The sequence below is a fragment of the Balaenoptera acutorostrata genome, chromosome 4 (genome assembly GCF_949987535.1).
Source record: "Balaenoptera acutorostrata chromosome 4, mBalAcu1.1, whole genome shotgun sequence".
Classification (NCBI taxonomy): domain Eukaryota; kingdom Metazoa; phylum Chordata; class Mammalia; order Artiodactyla; family Balaenopteridae; genus Balaenoptera; species Balaenoptera acutorostrata.
In genome coordinates, this window is record NC_080067.1 from 116,511,531 (window position 1) to 116,529,356 (window position 17,826).

General features: G+C 36.6%; 1 protein-coding gene across 1 annotated transcript; it reads right to left on the reverse strand.

The window, feature by feature from the left end:
- Positions 1-8,328: 8,328 nt before the first annotated feature.
- On the reverse strand, positions 8,329-13,934 carry LOC102999742 (tripartite motif-containing protein 14-like). Its single transcript, XM_028165648.2, has 2 exons — positions 13,692-13,934; positions 8,329-8,958 (listed from the first exon to the last, which is right to left on the reverse strand). Exons 1-2 carry the CDS (start codon positions 13,932-13,934, stop codon positions 8,329-8,331), a joined length of 873 nt encoding a protein of 290 aa, XP_028021449.2.
- Positions 13,935-17,826: the final 3,892 nt, after the last annotated feature.

Here is a 17,826-nt window from a genome sequence, read left to right on the forward strand (position 1 = left end):
TAGGTTAGGCATTATAGCATTTCCCATTTAAACTGTGAAACTAAACTTTTAACTAGTTTGCCCCTTACCTGGCTCACTACCAGTAAAATCTGTCTTCCACTCTAGTAGTGTGAACTATCCTATCTTGCAAAGCTGACCCAAAAACTTTTCTAAGGTACTCTATCATCAAAATAATAAAACTTCAATTAACTTTACAAGTATTTTTCTTGTTAACTTCAACTATAATTATCTTACTACTCATCTTTTAACATGATTGCCCTGTAGTCTCATGTCCATCCACCAAGTCCTTCCCCCCTTAATTTCTGAAAATGCCAAATTCACATTCCTCTGAACATGTCATATTATTTTATTTCTCCATGCTTTAGCATATGTTGTATTCATTAATATCTCCTCATGTTCTATTTATTCATATATTGACTCTTCCTCTGTGAAGACTTCCTGATCTCAATCAACTTTACTACGCATTCCCTTGTAGTGTATGTGTAGAATGTAATAAACAAGGTAATATACTTAAAATATTTACATTATTTTTTACATATTGCTAAACTTAAACTCCTCAAAAGTAGAGACTATTTAAAAATATCACTTCAGGTTTAATGGAATTGAAACTACCTTATCAGAAATTATTGATCCATCACATTGTTTACTCTTTTCACATAAAGAACATATTTTTAAAAGTAAAAGTGCTATGTTTAATTTTTAAATAAATTATATTTGAGGGTATTATCTTTAAGCGATTCTCCAGACTAAGTAATCACAACCAAAATGGCAACCTTATTTTCCTCTTAGACAACGGGAAATTTTTGGCTGCATGCCAGAGAAAACAATCAGTATCATAGGCATGATGGTTCCTTAAATTTTTTTTCTCTCTCTATTCTGGCTACACCTATACTATAAAATGTTACATGTAAATGTAATCATAATTCACTTGCCTAGGGACATCCAGTCCCACAAAATTAAGGGTTACATTTCTATAAATTCAAGTTCTTATTAAATTAGAACCAGAATCAGTACTATTTAGACACATATTTTGCCTGATTTTAGTTACTAGATTAAGCTTAACTTCCACCCATTATTGACTATCAATAAATGAAAGCTTTTTGCAGTTTTAAAGTATTCCTGAGTTTCATAAATCTTGCAAACTTTGTTAATTCTCAGAGACAAGCTGCTAATCAAGATATTAAACATAATTGATTCAAGCTAGCATTTGTTTTTGCAGTTAAAGTATAAACAGAAAATAATTTGTGAGTAGTAAGCACACATCACACAGATTAATATAATTATTTACAACTAAAATACAATACTGTTCTCTAAGGTGGCAAATAACATTAATTAGAATGCAATCCTGTGTTATATAGATATTTACAACCACTTCTTTAAAATTATCCTCTATTAATTTCATAGAAGACATATTTCAAGTGATTCTAAACTTGAAGTTTAGGAAGCCGTTTATAAGTTTTCTTCAGAGAAGATTCATGATTCCTCCTGACAAGCATTTAACTGTAAATCATAAACTGAAAAACTGTAAAATTTCAAGAAAGTCTTATACAAAGGTATTCTGTTATCACAAAACCTTAATTAATAACTGCATGAAAATGAAATTTAAGAATTAATTATGCAAACCTTGAAGGAAGAGCGTCAGACTTTTTTATTTTTTTGCTAACAAAGCATCAAGAGTCTTGGCTAGAAATTATATAGTGAAAAGCACCATCAAACAAGCAAATTAAAAACTGCTTGAAGCTCTCTCAAGGTTATGTTCTAATATCCTTGAAAGGAGACACTTGAAAAAATATAAGATCTTCTGAAATTGACAGTCTGTGTTACTCTATTAACCTACTAAATAGACAGATGAAAACGTTTGCACAGAAAGTGTTTTAAAACCTGTTATATCAAAACAAATGTATATACTATGAAGTGCAATTCAACATTTTCATGATTTAAAAAAAATAATAATAAAACAAGAGACTTCCAAAATATTGGACACCCAGGACCAAATCTCCAGAAGTAGGATACAGAGTGGTTTTAGAGGGAGGATCCAGCAGTCACACTCTCGAGTCTCAGTCTCACCACCCGCTAACATTAATTGTGAGCCTCACTTTCCGTACCTCATGCCAGAATAACTCATGAAGACTTTGGCAGTCAGCTGAGACAGTGAATGTAAAACACAGAGCCCAGTCAATTCTTTTTGTTTTGTTTAGTTTTTTATTTTGTTTTGTTTTTTTAACATCCTTATTGGAGCATAATTGCTTTACAATGGTGTGTTAGTTTCTGCTTTATAACAAAGTGAATCAGCTATACATATACATATATCCCCATATCTCCTCCTTCTTGCGTCTCCCTCCCACCCTCCCTATCCCACCCTTATGCTCATTATTATTGTAGCAATGGTAGATGTGATTGTGGTGGTGTTTCCTTATCTAGAGTCAGAGATTCCCCTGTGCCCTTAGGGGTCTTCTGGTGAAAAGTTTAAGTACTGATACACATAAACGTTAGATATCTCTCCAAATACTTTATTCACTTTCCTGTGGTCATATGTTACATTTTCACACCGCTGATCTCCATCACTTAAGAAGCATTTCCCACCATCTCAATCTTTGAAACCCTACATGTTTTACATTTAGGTTCTCTTTCTTTCTTGACTTCTTCCCTAATTATATGAGGTAAAAGTAACTTCTCCTTCCTCTACTGCAGGCATTATGTTTCATTTACATTTTTTGAGCACTTACAATTATCTAGAAATAAGCAGTCTCATTTTCTCCTAACAAACAGCCTAATGAAGTTGAATATTAGTATTATTATCATTTTTCAGATGAAGAAATTTAGGGTTATATAGGTTATATTTAGTGCCCAAAGTCACCAGCAAGGAAGTAGCTAAAAAGTGGCTGAGACAGGTCCAACCTCCTACCACATCCACTTTCCAGAATCACTCTTCTCTAATGTCTCAGTCTCAGATATGCCACTAACAGACCATCTTGGGTTGCCACTGATCCTATCCATGACTTATTTCCCTTACTAAATTATAAGCTCCTAGTATTCCACAATTCTTCTGCTTGTTGTTATCTAAAACAATAAGGCCAATCAGGAACCAGAGATAGGGGGAAAAATTGCTTTTTATCTGATCTTGCTGAACACAAGAAACACACTCTCAAGGGAAACATGCATGGAGAGATTTCAAGACTATAAAGATTCAGAGTATTGTCTTAACTTTCAGAAGCTATGCCAAAGAAATCTGAATCTTTGGCATGTCACTATTGATGACACGTGACCCACATGACACATTGACCCACATTTCATAGGGTCATAAGATAAATAGTAACCTGAACCACTTGCTTCCAAAGCTTTTGTTTCCTCTGAAGGTTGACATGGTATGTTGTATGAAATCCCAGGTCCTGTTATACCTACTGCAATCAGTACTGCAATTAAAGGGGACTAGCACCTGAAGGAATTGATCAGACAGATGCAAACCTATTTTCTCCACTTTCTATAAATTCAAAACAATAAAATAGCAGAGTAAATATATTGCACATGCACACACACACAAAAACCTGACACTGCCTAACAGTTAGAGTTCATTAAGATACAAATCAAAAGATAAACAAGGTTTTATACAAATGACAAATGTTTAAGTAGCCATTTGTAAGAATAAAATAAACATTACTTCTAGTCAACAGTGTCTACTTCCTTCATATTTTACACATTCAGTAGTTCAACACAGGACTGACATAATGCTTTGAGCTTTCAGTTTTGTCAGTAAGATCAAGATATCAATGGCAAGTTAACATAATGGTTAAGATCAGCATTTACTAGCTGCATGAGAGGAGGCCTTTGATTTGCCTGGACAAATTCAATAACAACTCATTAGGTGTAACTATGACATATTACTTTGTTTCTTCGAAGGTAATGCCTCAATGTTTGCCCTATGAAATAAAGTGAATGATTTCATGCAATCTTAGATTTGAAGTGCATCTTAAATATCATTGTAGAAAGTGCTTTAGTGGCTCTAGTAAAGGATTCCCAGAGTCTGAAGACAAAGTCAGATAAAGGTTATCCTCAGAAACTGAAAGTTATAAAGATCATAACATTTTAATATCATATTTAATTAAATGTATTAAGCACATACCATGTGACTTACATGTCCTCGTATTGATTGTCCTCATTAATGGATTCTATTATTATTTAGTGAGATATCTTCCTTGCAAGTGACAGAAAAACCTAAGCTTACTTAAGCAAAAAAAGAGAACTATATTGTGAAAAAATGAGGGAGGGTGACAGTCTTAATTAAAGCCAAACAGGATTGCAGATGGACCTCAGATATTGACTAAAACTGGGAAATGTAAACTATTAATCATTTTTCTATCAATGATGTTTCTCTTTGCATAGTTTCATTATTCTTCTCTTATTCTTTATCCATATAGGCTATTATGACCACATCCCAGCTCCTAATTTTACATGTTAAATGTTGTCTATAAGCAAGAGTCACTTGCTATCTCATTACCAATTCCAAAAGCCAAAAGAAAAAAGAGAATCTAGTTGACATCAACTGTGTCATGTGTTCAATCCAATCTAATCATCGATGCCTCGGAGGCAACATTAATGTCATTATATGTCTACCATGAATTACTTGTGGTAAATACGGGCAATACTATTATGAATTTGAAAGATAACCCAAACTATATTAAACTATATTAATCCACCTACAGTTGTAACCTATCCAAAGAGCCAAGACATTCTACCCAATCCAATTAAAGAGGTCAAACACTGCTAAGTTTCCTGGAAAACTATAAACCACTCAGTTCTTTTTCAGTGTGTCTGAGGCAGTCTCTCTATTTCAAAACAGAAAAGCTGTGGCCTGCATGAAGCTTAAAAAAAGAAGTTTATACATTAAAGATGAGACCATGCTAAGCAGCTTTGTCTAAGAGAGAATGGCCATCATGAATATTCAAGTAACTAAACAGGTGTCTTCTGTAGTTTAATGCGGATAATGAGAATTTACCCCATCCTGAATGAAATATTTCTTAAGACCACCCAGCTGTCTTTACTTTCATGAACACCTCACAGTCATATAACTTACAAGTTCAATTTCCCTGGTAGCTTTATATAACAAAAATATTGACCTGGATCATAGACACAAGGTTTCTCATCACTAGCAAAGTACTGTCCCAACAGTAAACAAATCTCCATCTAATTTACAAATGAGTAATATATTGTTTATCATGACCCAGTGCTTTAAAAAATGATCACCTTCGAATCAACCAATTCCTAAAACATTGCTCATTTCAAGTAAAAGTAAATATTCAATCACAGAAAAAGAAAAACACACATTCTTAAGAAATGTCTCTTATCTAGCTGATCCAGACCAATCATAATGACTTAACATTTACTGAAGTTGGAAAAATTACTCTCTTATAATGACAAACTCTCAAAAGAACCCAGATCATTTAAGGTATTATATTTCAACAGGTGACTAAGTCTAATATTTATTGACAAGATATCTAAGTGAAAATTCTTGTAGCAAAGACACTCATACAAATAAGGTACCAAGTGTGTGTTATAATGAAAGCTCTATGGGATTAAAAATGACTAACTCAAAATTGCACCACACCTACTTGAAATGTTAATAAATTGCTTTTGAAAAAACAATTACTTTGCAACTGTACAAGTGCTCATACATTATATGGAATCTACTTTTGAGCAGCTGAAAAAGAAAGATGTTAGTTGTGATTGAAATGGTAGTTCCAATTTATTCTCTTCACTAATGTTGAGATTTGACTTTAGCATGGTTAATGATGATTATAAACAAGGGATTTAAAAGGTCATCAGGTGAAAAACTCCAATCAGGGAACTTCAGAATGCTTTACATTAGTGGTTTCCAATTGTCCTTTAATTGCAGTACCTTTTTTTTTTTGTTTAAAGTATAGGTCAAACACAATATGTAAAACTAATATAATCAGAGTATGTTCTGACTAATATGAAGGATGAAAAGCATAAGCCCACCCTATTGAACCCTTCTCTCTCCATGCAAGCTTTCAGTTACCTTCTTAAACTCTAAAGCCCTGTGGAACACAGTTTACAATCCACTGTTGAAATTAATGTTTCTTCTTACAGCTTCCATGATTTTCCACAACAAATTCCAAACACATCAATGCCAACATTTGCAGTATTTTACATGAGTTGCATCCTACTTTCTGGAGTATATTTTTTCTAAACTGCTCCTTGATTTGTGATAATTTAGTTTCCTCCCATGGGATGGTTTATAGCTATCTGGTAACTGCTGTCTTTTCATATACTTTTCACCATCATGAACAACCAGATCCAGGCTAGGACTTCTTTTTCTTCACTTGTAACTGAGCAGAGTGTTTATACAGGTTGAGGAAGATAACGGTGACTTACCAACGTGCCTGTTAACTGTTTCTTTTTCCTGGAAAACTTTTTCATCTTTTCAGGACGTTCTGAAAAACATCACTATTGATTAATTCAGTTTACTACATCCACATGATACAGTATTTGGGGCCACAATATTATGACAGTATCTTTAGCATTATAGCAATGTTGTGTTCTATCTTTCATGTTCTTTGTTTGAAAAATAATGTCAGCAAACAAGATGGTAACGCCACATTTATTGTAGTTACTGACTTACCTAAATTCCTATTAAAAATACTCATAAATATTCCCCCCACATCTACTTATAATGATCATGTTTATTTACTGGCTATCATTGATAATGTATGAAATTTAACTGAATATTCTCCAGAACTGTGCAGGAAAAGGGATATAGGCTAGAAGAGGAAAAAGAAGAAGGTGGAGGAGGAGGAGGAGCAGAGAGTGTTGTTTACAGCCTATTTTATTTCTTTAAAAAATGCATTAAATATTACAGAATGAGACAAGCCAGAGAGAGAAAATATTTGCAAAAGATACATCTGATAAAGGACTGTAGTCCAAAATGTACAAATATACTTGAATTTTGACAATAAGGTAATAAACAACAATTTTTAAAAGGACCAAAGACTTTAAAAGACATCTCACCAAAGAAGATATAGAGATGGAAAATAAACGTATGGAAAGATGCTCAACATCATATGTCATCAGGGAAATGCAAATTAAAACAACAGTGAGATACCACTACTCACCTATTACAATGGCCAAAATCAACAACACTGACAACACCGAATCCTGGCTAGGATGTTGAGCAAAATGAATTCTCATTCATTTCTGGTAGGAACGCAAAATGGTACAGCCATTTACTTTGGAAGGCAGTTTGGCAGTTTCTTACAAAACTAAACATACTTTTACCATAATCCATTAATCACCCTACAGTTGTTACCCTTAAACAACATGGGTTTGAACTGTGTGGGTCCACTTATACACAGACTATTTTCAATAAATATATTGAAATAATTTTTGGAGATTTGTGACAATTTGAAAAAACTCACAGGTGAACTGTGCAGCCTAAAAATATTGAAAATATTAAGAAATAGGTAGGCATGAATGCATAAAATATATGTAGATATTAGTCTATCCTTACATAGGCATAAGGTGAGTAATATTTAATATAAAATTAATAATGTGTTAGTTTTCTGTTTTATAACTTTGCTTTCAAAGAACTACATTATCTTACAGGATGCCTCTCTCTCTGGTAATTGGAGAAACTACTTATCATCCTATCATCACAGATAAGTGGTTTTTTAAAAAATGTAACAATGTTTCCAATACTTTATTATGAATATGACAGTAATACTGTATGCCATAAAAATTTTATAACGATTTATTCATTGGTGTATAGGCTATCATGAAGCAATCATATCGCTGCTTCTTCATTATCAATGTATGAATCATTATGCCTGTATATAAATTTTTTGCATACATTATCTTTTCATTTTTTATGTCTAATGTTACTAATTTATATAACATTTACAGTGTTTTGTATCATAAAATACAATATTGATGTAGGTGCTGACAGAAGGGTTTGTCTTATAAACAGACAATGTAAACTTATGGTTTCAATAAATACAGTACACTACTGTAAATGTATTTTCTCTTCCTTATGATTTTTTAATAACATTTTATTTTCTCTAGCTTACTTTATTGTAAGAATACAGTATATAATACGTATAATACAAAATTTGTGTTAATTGACTATTTACGTTATCGGTAAGGCTCAGGTCAAGAGTAGGCTATTAGTACCTAGGAGAGGAACTGTTCAAAGCACAGGGCATGACTGGTAGGGGAGAGGATGGGAATGCTTACAGAGGCGGCAGTAGACCAGCCACGTCTGGATCGGGTGAGGCCAGAGCCGCAGAGAGCCTAGGGCGGCCACTCAGGTGTCGGCCCCTAGGGCAGTCGGGAGATGCTGATGACCCCTTCCCAGAGCCGCAGGGCCGGGTAGAGCAGCTCCTGGAAGGCGGCACGGAAGGTGTGCAGGTGGGTCATGCCGCCCGTCACGTCGTCGTAAAAGGTGAAGATGCCGACCTCGTAGTCCAGGAAGACGCCGAGAAGGTCGGGGTCGTCGCGGGGCCGCAAACTGCTGCGCTGGCCGTCGTGGAAGGCCCAGTACTCGAGGTCATATAGTTCGAGGCACCAGGACTGGCGATTGCAGCCCAAGCGGGCGGCGGCCGAGGCCCCACGGCGCCGCAGGGAGCCGTAGGCCGCTCCCACCCACCAGCCGACGGCCGCCTCCCGCACGTCCACTTCCCAGTAGTGGCGGCCGGCGTCGAAGCAGTCGCGGCCCAGCACCTGCCACAGCGCGTCAAAATATAGCGCGGGCGTGGACCCCATGCTGCCGAGGTGACCGCAACGCACCTTCTGGTGGTCTGCCGAGAGGCGCAGGCGTACGTGCAACGTGTCAGGCTCCAGCGCGGGCGTGTGCGCATCTGCAGAGGGCGAGGACACAGGGCCACGCCCGATGGGCGGGGCCAGTGCCAGTGCCCCTGCCCCGCCCGCCCCCGGGAAACCGACCCTGCTCTACCCGATGTCCCGCAAGCGTTCAGGGTAGAATACAGGGAAACACGGAAATCACAAGTGGGGCGGTGGCTGGGGAGCACAGGCAGGAGAGAACATTTTAGTGCACACCCGTTGTACAGCTTGAATTTTGTACCATGGAATTTGTTGCCAATTTCTAAAAATTTAATAAAAAATAATCCTATCACTGTTTAAAAAAAAAAAAAAGAGTAGGCTATTAGTTAAGTTTTGGGGGAGTCAAAACTTATACATGAATTTTCAGCTGTGTGTGGGGTCAGTGCCCCTAACCCCTGCATTGTTCAAGGGTCAACTGTACTTGGTATTTACCCAAATAGGTTGAAACTTATGTCCATATAAAAACCTTCACATAGATATATTCATAATTGTCAGAACTTTGAAGCAACCAAGATGTCCTTCAATAGGCAAATGGAAAAATATATTGTGATACATCCAGACAATGGAATATTATTCAGCACTAAAAATAAATGAGCTATCAAGCCATGAATAAAGATGGAAGAAATTTAAATACATACCACTAAGTAAAAGAAGCCAATCTGAAAAGGCTACATACTTTATAACTCCAACTATAACATTCTTGGAAAGGGAAAAATGATGGAGAGAGTAAAAAGATAAGTGGTTGCCAGAGGTTGCAGGGGGAGTGAAAAATAAGAAAGCACAGGGATTTTTAGGGCAGTGAAACTATTCTGTACTACTACTAGAATGGTGGATATATGTCATTATAAATTCCTGCAAACGCATAGAATGCACCACACCAAGAATGAACCTCAATGTAAACTATGGACTTGGAATAATAACAATGTGTCATTGGAGGTTCACCGACTGTAACAAATGTACCACTCTGGTGGGGGATGTCAAGAGTGGGGAAGGTTGTGTGTGTGCGGCAACAGGGTTATTTGGGAACCCCAAGGTTATTTGGGAACCCTTTGGACATTTTGCTCAATTTTGCTGTGAACCTAAAACTGTTCTAAAACATAAAGTTTATTAATTTAGAAAGTATTATTATGTAAATTTACTTTTTTATATACCTCACAGGTCTGTTGTGTGAACCAAAGGGTCTGATGAATTTGAAAATACTTCAAATAAGTCTACCTTAGTCTTCTCCAACTTGAAGTTTTTTGTTATGGATTTCCTTGTTACTCCAGACTAAACATAATCAAAACTGATCTACACATTATTTCCTTCAAACTCTTTCTTTCACCTGCTTCATGTAGCAGAGTTTACAGTGCTATCATCAACTCAGAAACCAAGAAGGAAAGTAGAGAATTCTCTTTAATGCTAATATCATTTTGTTTTTTAAATTTAGCTGAATCCATCTTCTCCTCTCACTCTCTCCAAAAAATGGTTGCCTTGGGTACATACTAGAATCATCTGCAGAAACTTTTAAAGCTCCTGATTCCTAGACATCACCCCAGTTCAATTATAACAGAATTGCTGGGGGATCCAGGCATCAGTAGCTTTTAAAGCTCCCAGGTGATTGTAATGTGCAGCCAGGGTTACAATCCACTGTGATTTAGTCCCTAATGATCTAAAGACTAGAAAACTTTATCAGGATCCTAATTGATGGTTCCACCTCCAGAACTCTTCCTGTCAAATGTAAAATCCATCATCCAAAGCTTGCTCTTGAAACACTCCCTATTTTTTAAACTTGTTTTTCATTTTTATCACTTCAGGATAAAGCCCAAATCCTTTCCAGGGGATACAAGAATCTGCATGATCTGGCTCCCCAGTTCCGCTCAGTCTCACAGCCTCATTTTCCACAACAACAAGTTGCTTACACTTCTCTGCATACACCTCACTGCAGCGCTCATGCTGTTGTCCTTCCATTTAATTATCAGCCCCTCATTATTTAACATTCATCTCAGAAGCTCTCCTCATCCCCACCCTGCCAGTTCCAGTCAGGATGGATTTGTGCCCTTCATCTGGGCTGCAATAAAACTTGCATGACTTTTTCTATTTGTACTTACCCGCCCCCCCATGGATCATAATAATTTCATTTCTCATGGCTCTCTTATTAGTCTGTGAGCAATCAAAGGAAAGTATCGTGTCTTGTCAATGCTTTTATCCAAGCACCTGGTTTGATGCTTTCATGAGGAGGCAACTCAGTCACTGTTTGTTAAATGAATGAATGAATGACGTCATTATAAGTGCAAATAAAGTGTCGGCTTGTCATTCCCATTAGGGATAGGGAAGTAATGATAACAGGATGAAGGAAGAGTGTTAACCAGAGATCTCAAAGTTTTTATAGGAGGCAAAGTGATAGTTTTTTTTATTACTCCTAATCTACATTATTGTTCAAGTTCCTGAAGGGTAGGTGTAAAGGAAGGTACCACACAACTGTTTATGATTTTTTTTTCTATTAGCATCAACTTCTTAGAGAGCAAGAAAGATCTTGTAGTACCAATATGGGTATCTGAAGGTGTCTGCTTATTGAGATAATCTTAGTCCTACTCTGGTTATCGAAAGGAAGATGGCGATATTGACAGATCTTCAATGTAAATCAGAACTAAGGGAAGAAATGCTCCAAGAGTCATTTGACCATAAAGCTGAAATTAAAAATAGTTATATTGTGATCCTTATGTTGACTCAGATCTTTGTCCAAAATTATGATTCTTATTTCTTTTATTTCTAGTAATCAGTGGTTAAACTAGTTTAGATCACTCCCTTAATACCACATTTCCCAACCCTTCTGAATATCTTCCTTGTACTCTACTCAAACCTGACCTTCAGGTCCAGTCACTACCCTTAGCCAGGGGTCATATCCACTTTAATATCTATTTTTTAGCTCAGTGATTTCCCAGTAGTTTTGCATTGTACACCTAGGATTACTTTTCATAGATTGAAAAATAATTTGGTCCACATTTATGATCTTATTGACTATTTATTTGGTTGAATCTTCCCTTTCGCATTGCGGGGGGAGGAAAATAAGGAAAATTCAGAGTGATAATAAACTGCTTTTTTCGCTCAGCAATAAAGTTAAACTACCTGAGGTGAGGTGTCATTTCAACAATATTTACCAATTTTGTTTACATATCAAGTAGAGCAACAGCCAAGCCTACTAGTGATTACCGCTTTAATGAATTATTTTGATTGCTTTTTCAGAAAGGCTCCCTGTTTTACATTAAATCATCCTCAATTATTGAAATGCTGATTTAAATTCTCTAACACATACTTGTAGATTTTCCTTAAATCATCCTCACTGTTTTCTAACAGTATGTGTTTATCTAACAGAGGAATACCTGCCTTGTCTCCATGTAATTATTTAAGCCACTCAAGTAAATTTAAAATTATTCTCTTCTGGTTAAATTACACATTCTAAAATTTTAACTGAAAACCAGCTGTGAGAACACCCTTTCTTTATTATCAGTAACATTTTATTTTTTTTAATTGCTTAAAAGTTGTTGCTAGTGAGAAATATAGTCTGGCTTCTCAGAATTAAGCAACACCCATAACAAATATTCACATATGTCATCACTTCATCAAGTATTAAATGCAGGACCCGATAACCAGAAATGTATTCTTTCTGTTTGTTTATTTATTTTATTTATTTATTTTTGGCCCGTTGGGTCTTTGTTGCTGTGCGCAGGCTTTCTCTAGCTGCGGTGAGCGGGGGATACTCTTCATTGCGGTGCGCAGGCTTCTCATTGTGGCGGCTTCTCTTGTTGCGGAGCACGGGCTCTGGGCGCGTGGGCTTCAGTAATTATGGCACAAGGGCTCAGTAGTTGTGGCTCACAGGCTCTAGAGTGCAGGCTCAGTAGTTGTGGCACACGGGCTCAGTTGCTCCACAGCATGTGGGATCTTCCCGGACCAGGGCTCGAATCCGTGTCCCCTGCATTGGCAGGCGGATTCTTAACCACTGCGCCACCAGGAAAGTCCCCAGAAATGTATTCTTTTTAAATAACTTTTTTTCTGATATAAAAGGCTTTCTTCTGATTATGAGTGCTTACTTTTAGAAATTTAAGAGAGTAAATAAGTGTGTAAACATCACTATAATCTCATACCAGTGATATAATTTTTAATATTTTGATGTCTATGTTTCCATTACATTTTTATATACACAAGCATTTATATGCATATGTCTTCAATCTTAGAAAGAAAAATGGGTGTGATGGGCCTAGAGTCTGTCATACAGAGTGAAGTAAGCCAGAAAGAGAAAAACAAATATCATATATTAATGCATATATGTGGAATCTAGAAAAAATGGTACAGATGAACCTATTTCCAGGGCAGGAATAGAGATACAGATGTAGAGAATGGACATGTGGACACGGGGGGGAAGGGGAGAGTGGGACAAATTGGGAGATTAGGATTGACATATATACACTACCATGCATAAAATAGCTAGCTAATGGGAACATGCTATAAAGCACAGGAAGCTCAGCTCGGTGCTCTGTGATGACCTAGATGGTGAGATGCGGGTGGGGGGCTGTGGGAGGGAGGTCCAAGAGGGAGGGCATATATGTATACATATAGCTGATTCACTTCATTGTAAGCAGAAACTAACATAACATTGTAAAGAAATTATACTCCGATAAAAAAAATGTTTAATGTTGTTTTACATTCTGTTCTTTTGTCAGTATCATATCCTAAGACTATAGAGGAATAAAGGAGTCTTCACGCCTCTCATGCTTGAAGTAAGAGCATGACCAACATCCAGCAGGTGTCAAGAGTTAGTCCTTAACCTTTAAACACTCAAATAGCTCCCACCCTCCTCAGACCTCCCAGCCTCCAGCTGCCAGTTCCACAGAGAGTTCTAGGCCTTCAGAATAGAACATCTCTAGCCTGGCTTCCATTCTACCTTCTGCAGAAGTAAAAAAGGGTTCTTGATTATCCTCCTCTACTGCTCCTTCCTCCCTCAAGGCCTTACCATCATTGTTTGCCTTCAGACCACCAGCACGAGTCCCATTATGCCCCTTTTCCCCCCAGCCACCTCCTCCTATTCTCCATATAGCTCTGCACATCCTCTATTCTCTTTCCAGTTCCTCCCACTCCCCCACTTATAAAACCTTCCTACTGTACCTTCTGGAGCCCACCATCCATCAGCAGCAAAATCTTCTATAATCTCAATTTCTCTAATTACTTCTTCCCACAAGGACCAGGAGCTCCACTGAATGGAAGGCTTCCTCTGCAGCCCTCTCTAGTGAGAGTCGTTTTATCACCCACAGCCTTCCTATCACTGGGCCTGAAGGTGAGGAGGTTTCTTCCTTACTCTCACTGTCATTTTCAGACTCTTTGTCCTCTTGCCTTACATATTCTCAGCTTTAAATATTGTATCATTAGGCTATAAGAAGCTTTACCTCCTTGTTGGAGTTATCTACTGCTCCCCCTTATTTATGGACAATTTTAACTTTCTCTAACCATGTTATTGTCTTCATTTTTGATGATTTTAATATCCATGTAGGTAATGCCTCCAACACCCTAGGCTTTTGACTTCTTTTGAATGATCTCCACTCACATTAATCATTAGTTCCCCTGATTATACTTTTGCCTTTGTCATTACCAATCAGTGCAAACCTATAATCTCAGTTCCAAAAATTCCATTCTTTGAATATTACCCCCTAAATTTCCAACTCATTATCTCCAGTATTCCAATACCTGCAATACTTAAATCCTGTGAGGACCTACAGTTTACTAATCCTATCTCATTTTCACTGTCTTTCATTCACCCCAAGCCCTTTATTCCCACTTTACCCAAATAATTCCACTGCCAAGCCTAATAAACAATGGAGATTATAAACAATTCTTTTCTTATACCTTCAGATCTTTCCCTCTCTCTTAATGTGTAATATTTATTGGTAAGGCCCCAACACTCTGCACCACATTTTGGTCCTGACTGTGGGTCAAGAAAAATGTACAACCATACCAGTTGGTATCACTTTAAATTCATGCCTAGAAGTATTGAGGTCTCCTATTGCTTCTTTATAATTATAATACATATTTGTAATTCATTCATTTTTGATTCTGCTAGATACTCTTGACTCTTCTAAGAATCTTCTTTTCCATCTTTGTTTTCAGTACTACCTACTGAGAAAACTTAAGTGAGCGGAAGACAATTTGTACAAGACAAAAAATCAATTCACCTATTTATATGCTCTGCCTTCCCTCATATTTTAGTAAGTAAATGTCACTGTTTAAGGCCAACCCCTCCACTGGTGCACTAGATTGCATCTTCTTACCAACCCAAAGACATTGTTCCACAGATGCTACTTTTCTCCTGTATCATGAACGTTTCCCTCTCCACTAGATCATCCCATCAGCCAAAATGCATATTGCTTTTATTTCATCTTAAAAACAAGACAATAATTATTCTAATCATGTTTACTTCCTGCAACTGCTTCATTTCCCTCCTCTTTACAACAAAACATCTCAATAAAATGCATTACTTCCAACTCTTTCTCTACCATTGATGCTCTCTTAAACCTACTGCATTTAAGATTTTGCCCCCACTATTTCAATACAGTTGTTCTTTTCAAGACCTCAGTGAATTTCAAGTTGCTAAATCCATGAGTTAATTCTCAGGCCACATTGATTTGACCTATTAGCAAAATTGGATTTCTTCAGTAGATTTCTATCTACAGCAGTTTTCTTACTTTTCCTTGAAATACTTTATTTGCTTGGTTTCTATGATGCTCATTTTCCTGCTACCTTTCAAGCAATTTCTTCTCAGTCTCACTTTCTGGTTTTTTCTTATCTGCCTCACATCTGAATAATGAACTCCAGAGATTTCTTCACTTTTTTGGTGATATCATCATATTTCATGTTTTTAACATCTATATTCTTATAATTCCCAAATTTCATCTCTAGCTCGTACCTTCTCTCTTAACTCTGGACTCATACATCCAAATGCATACCACCACCTCCATGTGTAGTAGTCAACTCAAATTTAACATTCTGAATCTGATCTCCTGAAGAAGGTAGCATACAGTTATGAGTTATAGACTCTGAAACATCATTGCCTCATTCCAATCCTGATTCTATGTTTTAATTGCCATGTGAAATTGCCAAGGTACTTAAATTTCACGTGGCTTAGTTACTTTACTGCCAGACTGGTGATGATATTACTACTCACTTCACAATATTGTTGTATAACATATATATATAGTGTGTGTGTGTGTGTGTGTGTGTAATTATATATATGTACATAATGAATTGGAAAGCCCTTTTTTTCCCTCCAAGATCTAGATAAGGTCATGTGGTTTGAGGTTTGAGAATTGCCTGTTCCTTTAATCATTTGAAAGAGTTTGGCCATTAAACCCCTGTTGTCCAGAGAACTTTTTATGGGTAATTATTGCAGGTCAGGTTCATCTGACTGGTTTTTACTGTTTTTGTTGTATGTTTGTTTCTTCTGCTGGCCCTTGCTCATGGTTTCTTGGTTTATGTGTGTTTTGTGATGTTTTTATTATGATCTCATGTTCTTTGGAACTCAAGCAATAGGACTTCTTATTGGTCTGGTTTGGAAATACAATTTTCCAGAAGGAATTATGTTTGTTGCTGCCAATCACCAATGGCCACTACTAATCCAGAGTCACTTTAAATTATTTGCTAAAGCATTTCAGATCACACCAGTTTTGGGAATTTAGTCCTCACTCTACCATAAGAGTGAGCTTGTGTTTATAAACATTCAAGGATGATTTTAGTTTTACTGCCATCCAGCACCGAGGTTAAGAAAGCCAAGTTTCTTTGAGCATTTCTGCATATCAGGTTTATTACTAGCTCGCTTTTATTCTAGGGTCTCCTGTATCATCTCCTGCTTTGGCTAGGTAGCTACCAAACAGAAGCTCAAATTCCACCAGGAGTTGATATAGTTACAGCAAAAACTAGCAATAGTGTAGTTGATGTAAATTATGCCAAAACTTGCCACATCTCTTTTTTTCATTTTGTTTACAAAGCTGACATCAGCTTTTGTATTACTATGAGTCTTTATGAGTATCTTAATGAGAAGGTTGTAGACAGCATATCTGTCATGGCACATATGTTGAAGTTGATTTACTCTGAAGATACATATTCCCATATATTTAATCCATGTCACAGCTCAGTTTGGGTTTTCTTTTAAACTTCTACAATGATGAAATCAGCCTGAGTAGTTATCTGTTTCAGGGGTCCCCAATACCCACATATTTGGTGATTTGCTAGAAAGACTCACAGGGCTCAGGCATATACATTTATTAATGGCTAATATTTATTATAAAGACAGTAAAGATCATAGTCAGATCAGAAACACAAAGAGAAAATGACATCAGGTAAAGCTAGGAGGAATCCATGGGAATCCCTCTATCTTCTCCGTCATGTGAGAGGTCACACAAAGTACACTCTACCTTTAGCCAAAAAAAAAAAAAAAAAAAGGCAGCACCATGTGTGTAAGTAATGTTTCCACAATAGAAGGCTCATTTTAAACTCAGAGTTTAGGGGTTTTATTGGGGACTGATAACATAGGCATTCTCTGCCTAACAACTATCAAAATACCAACTCACAGAAGGAAAGCAGATGTCACTATAAATTATATTGTTTGCACAAAGAGTCTAGCCCCAGCAAAATTATCATATCAGTTAGGCAATGTTTCAGAAGCCAAGTTCTCAGACACCAGCCAAACTTGCTAACAAGCCTTGTAAAGAGAGTAGCCCAGATATGTTCTTTTTTGCAGGTAATACACAAAAATCTTCTGACACTCTAATCTTTGGATTTTGATTCATTTTTGTTGATTCTACCAAAAAATAATGAGAATCAATTATGATTGGTTAGTGATTATAAAAACTGGTTATGACTAACATGTATATTTTAAAATAAACCTGTTTTGATTTAGCTAACAAAACCAACTTGTATGAATCATTTATTTTTCACTTATTGCTGTTTTTC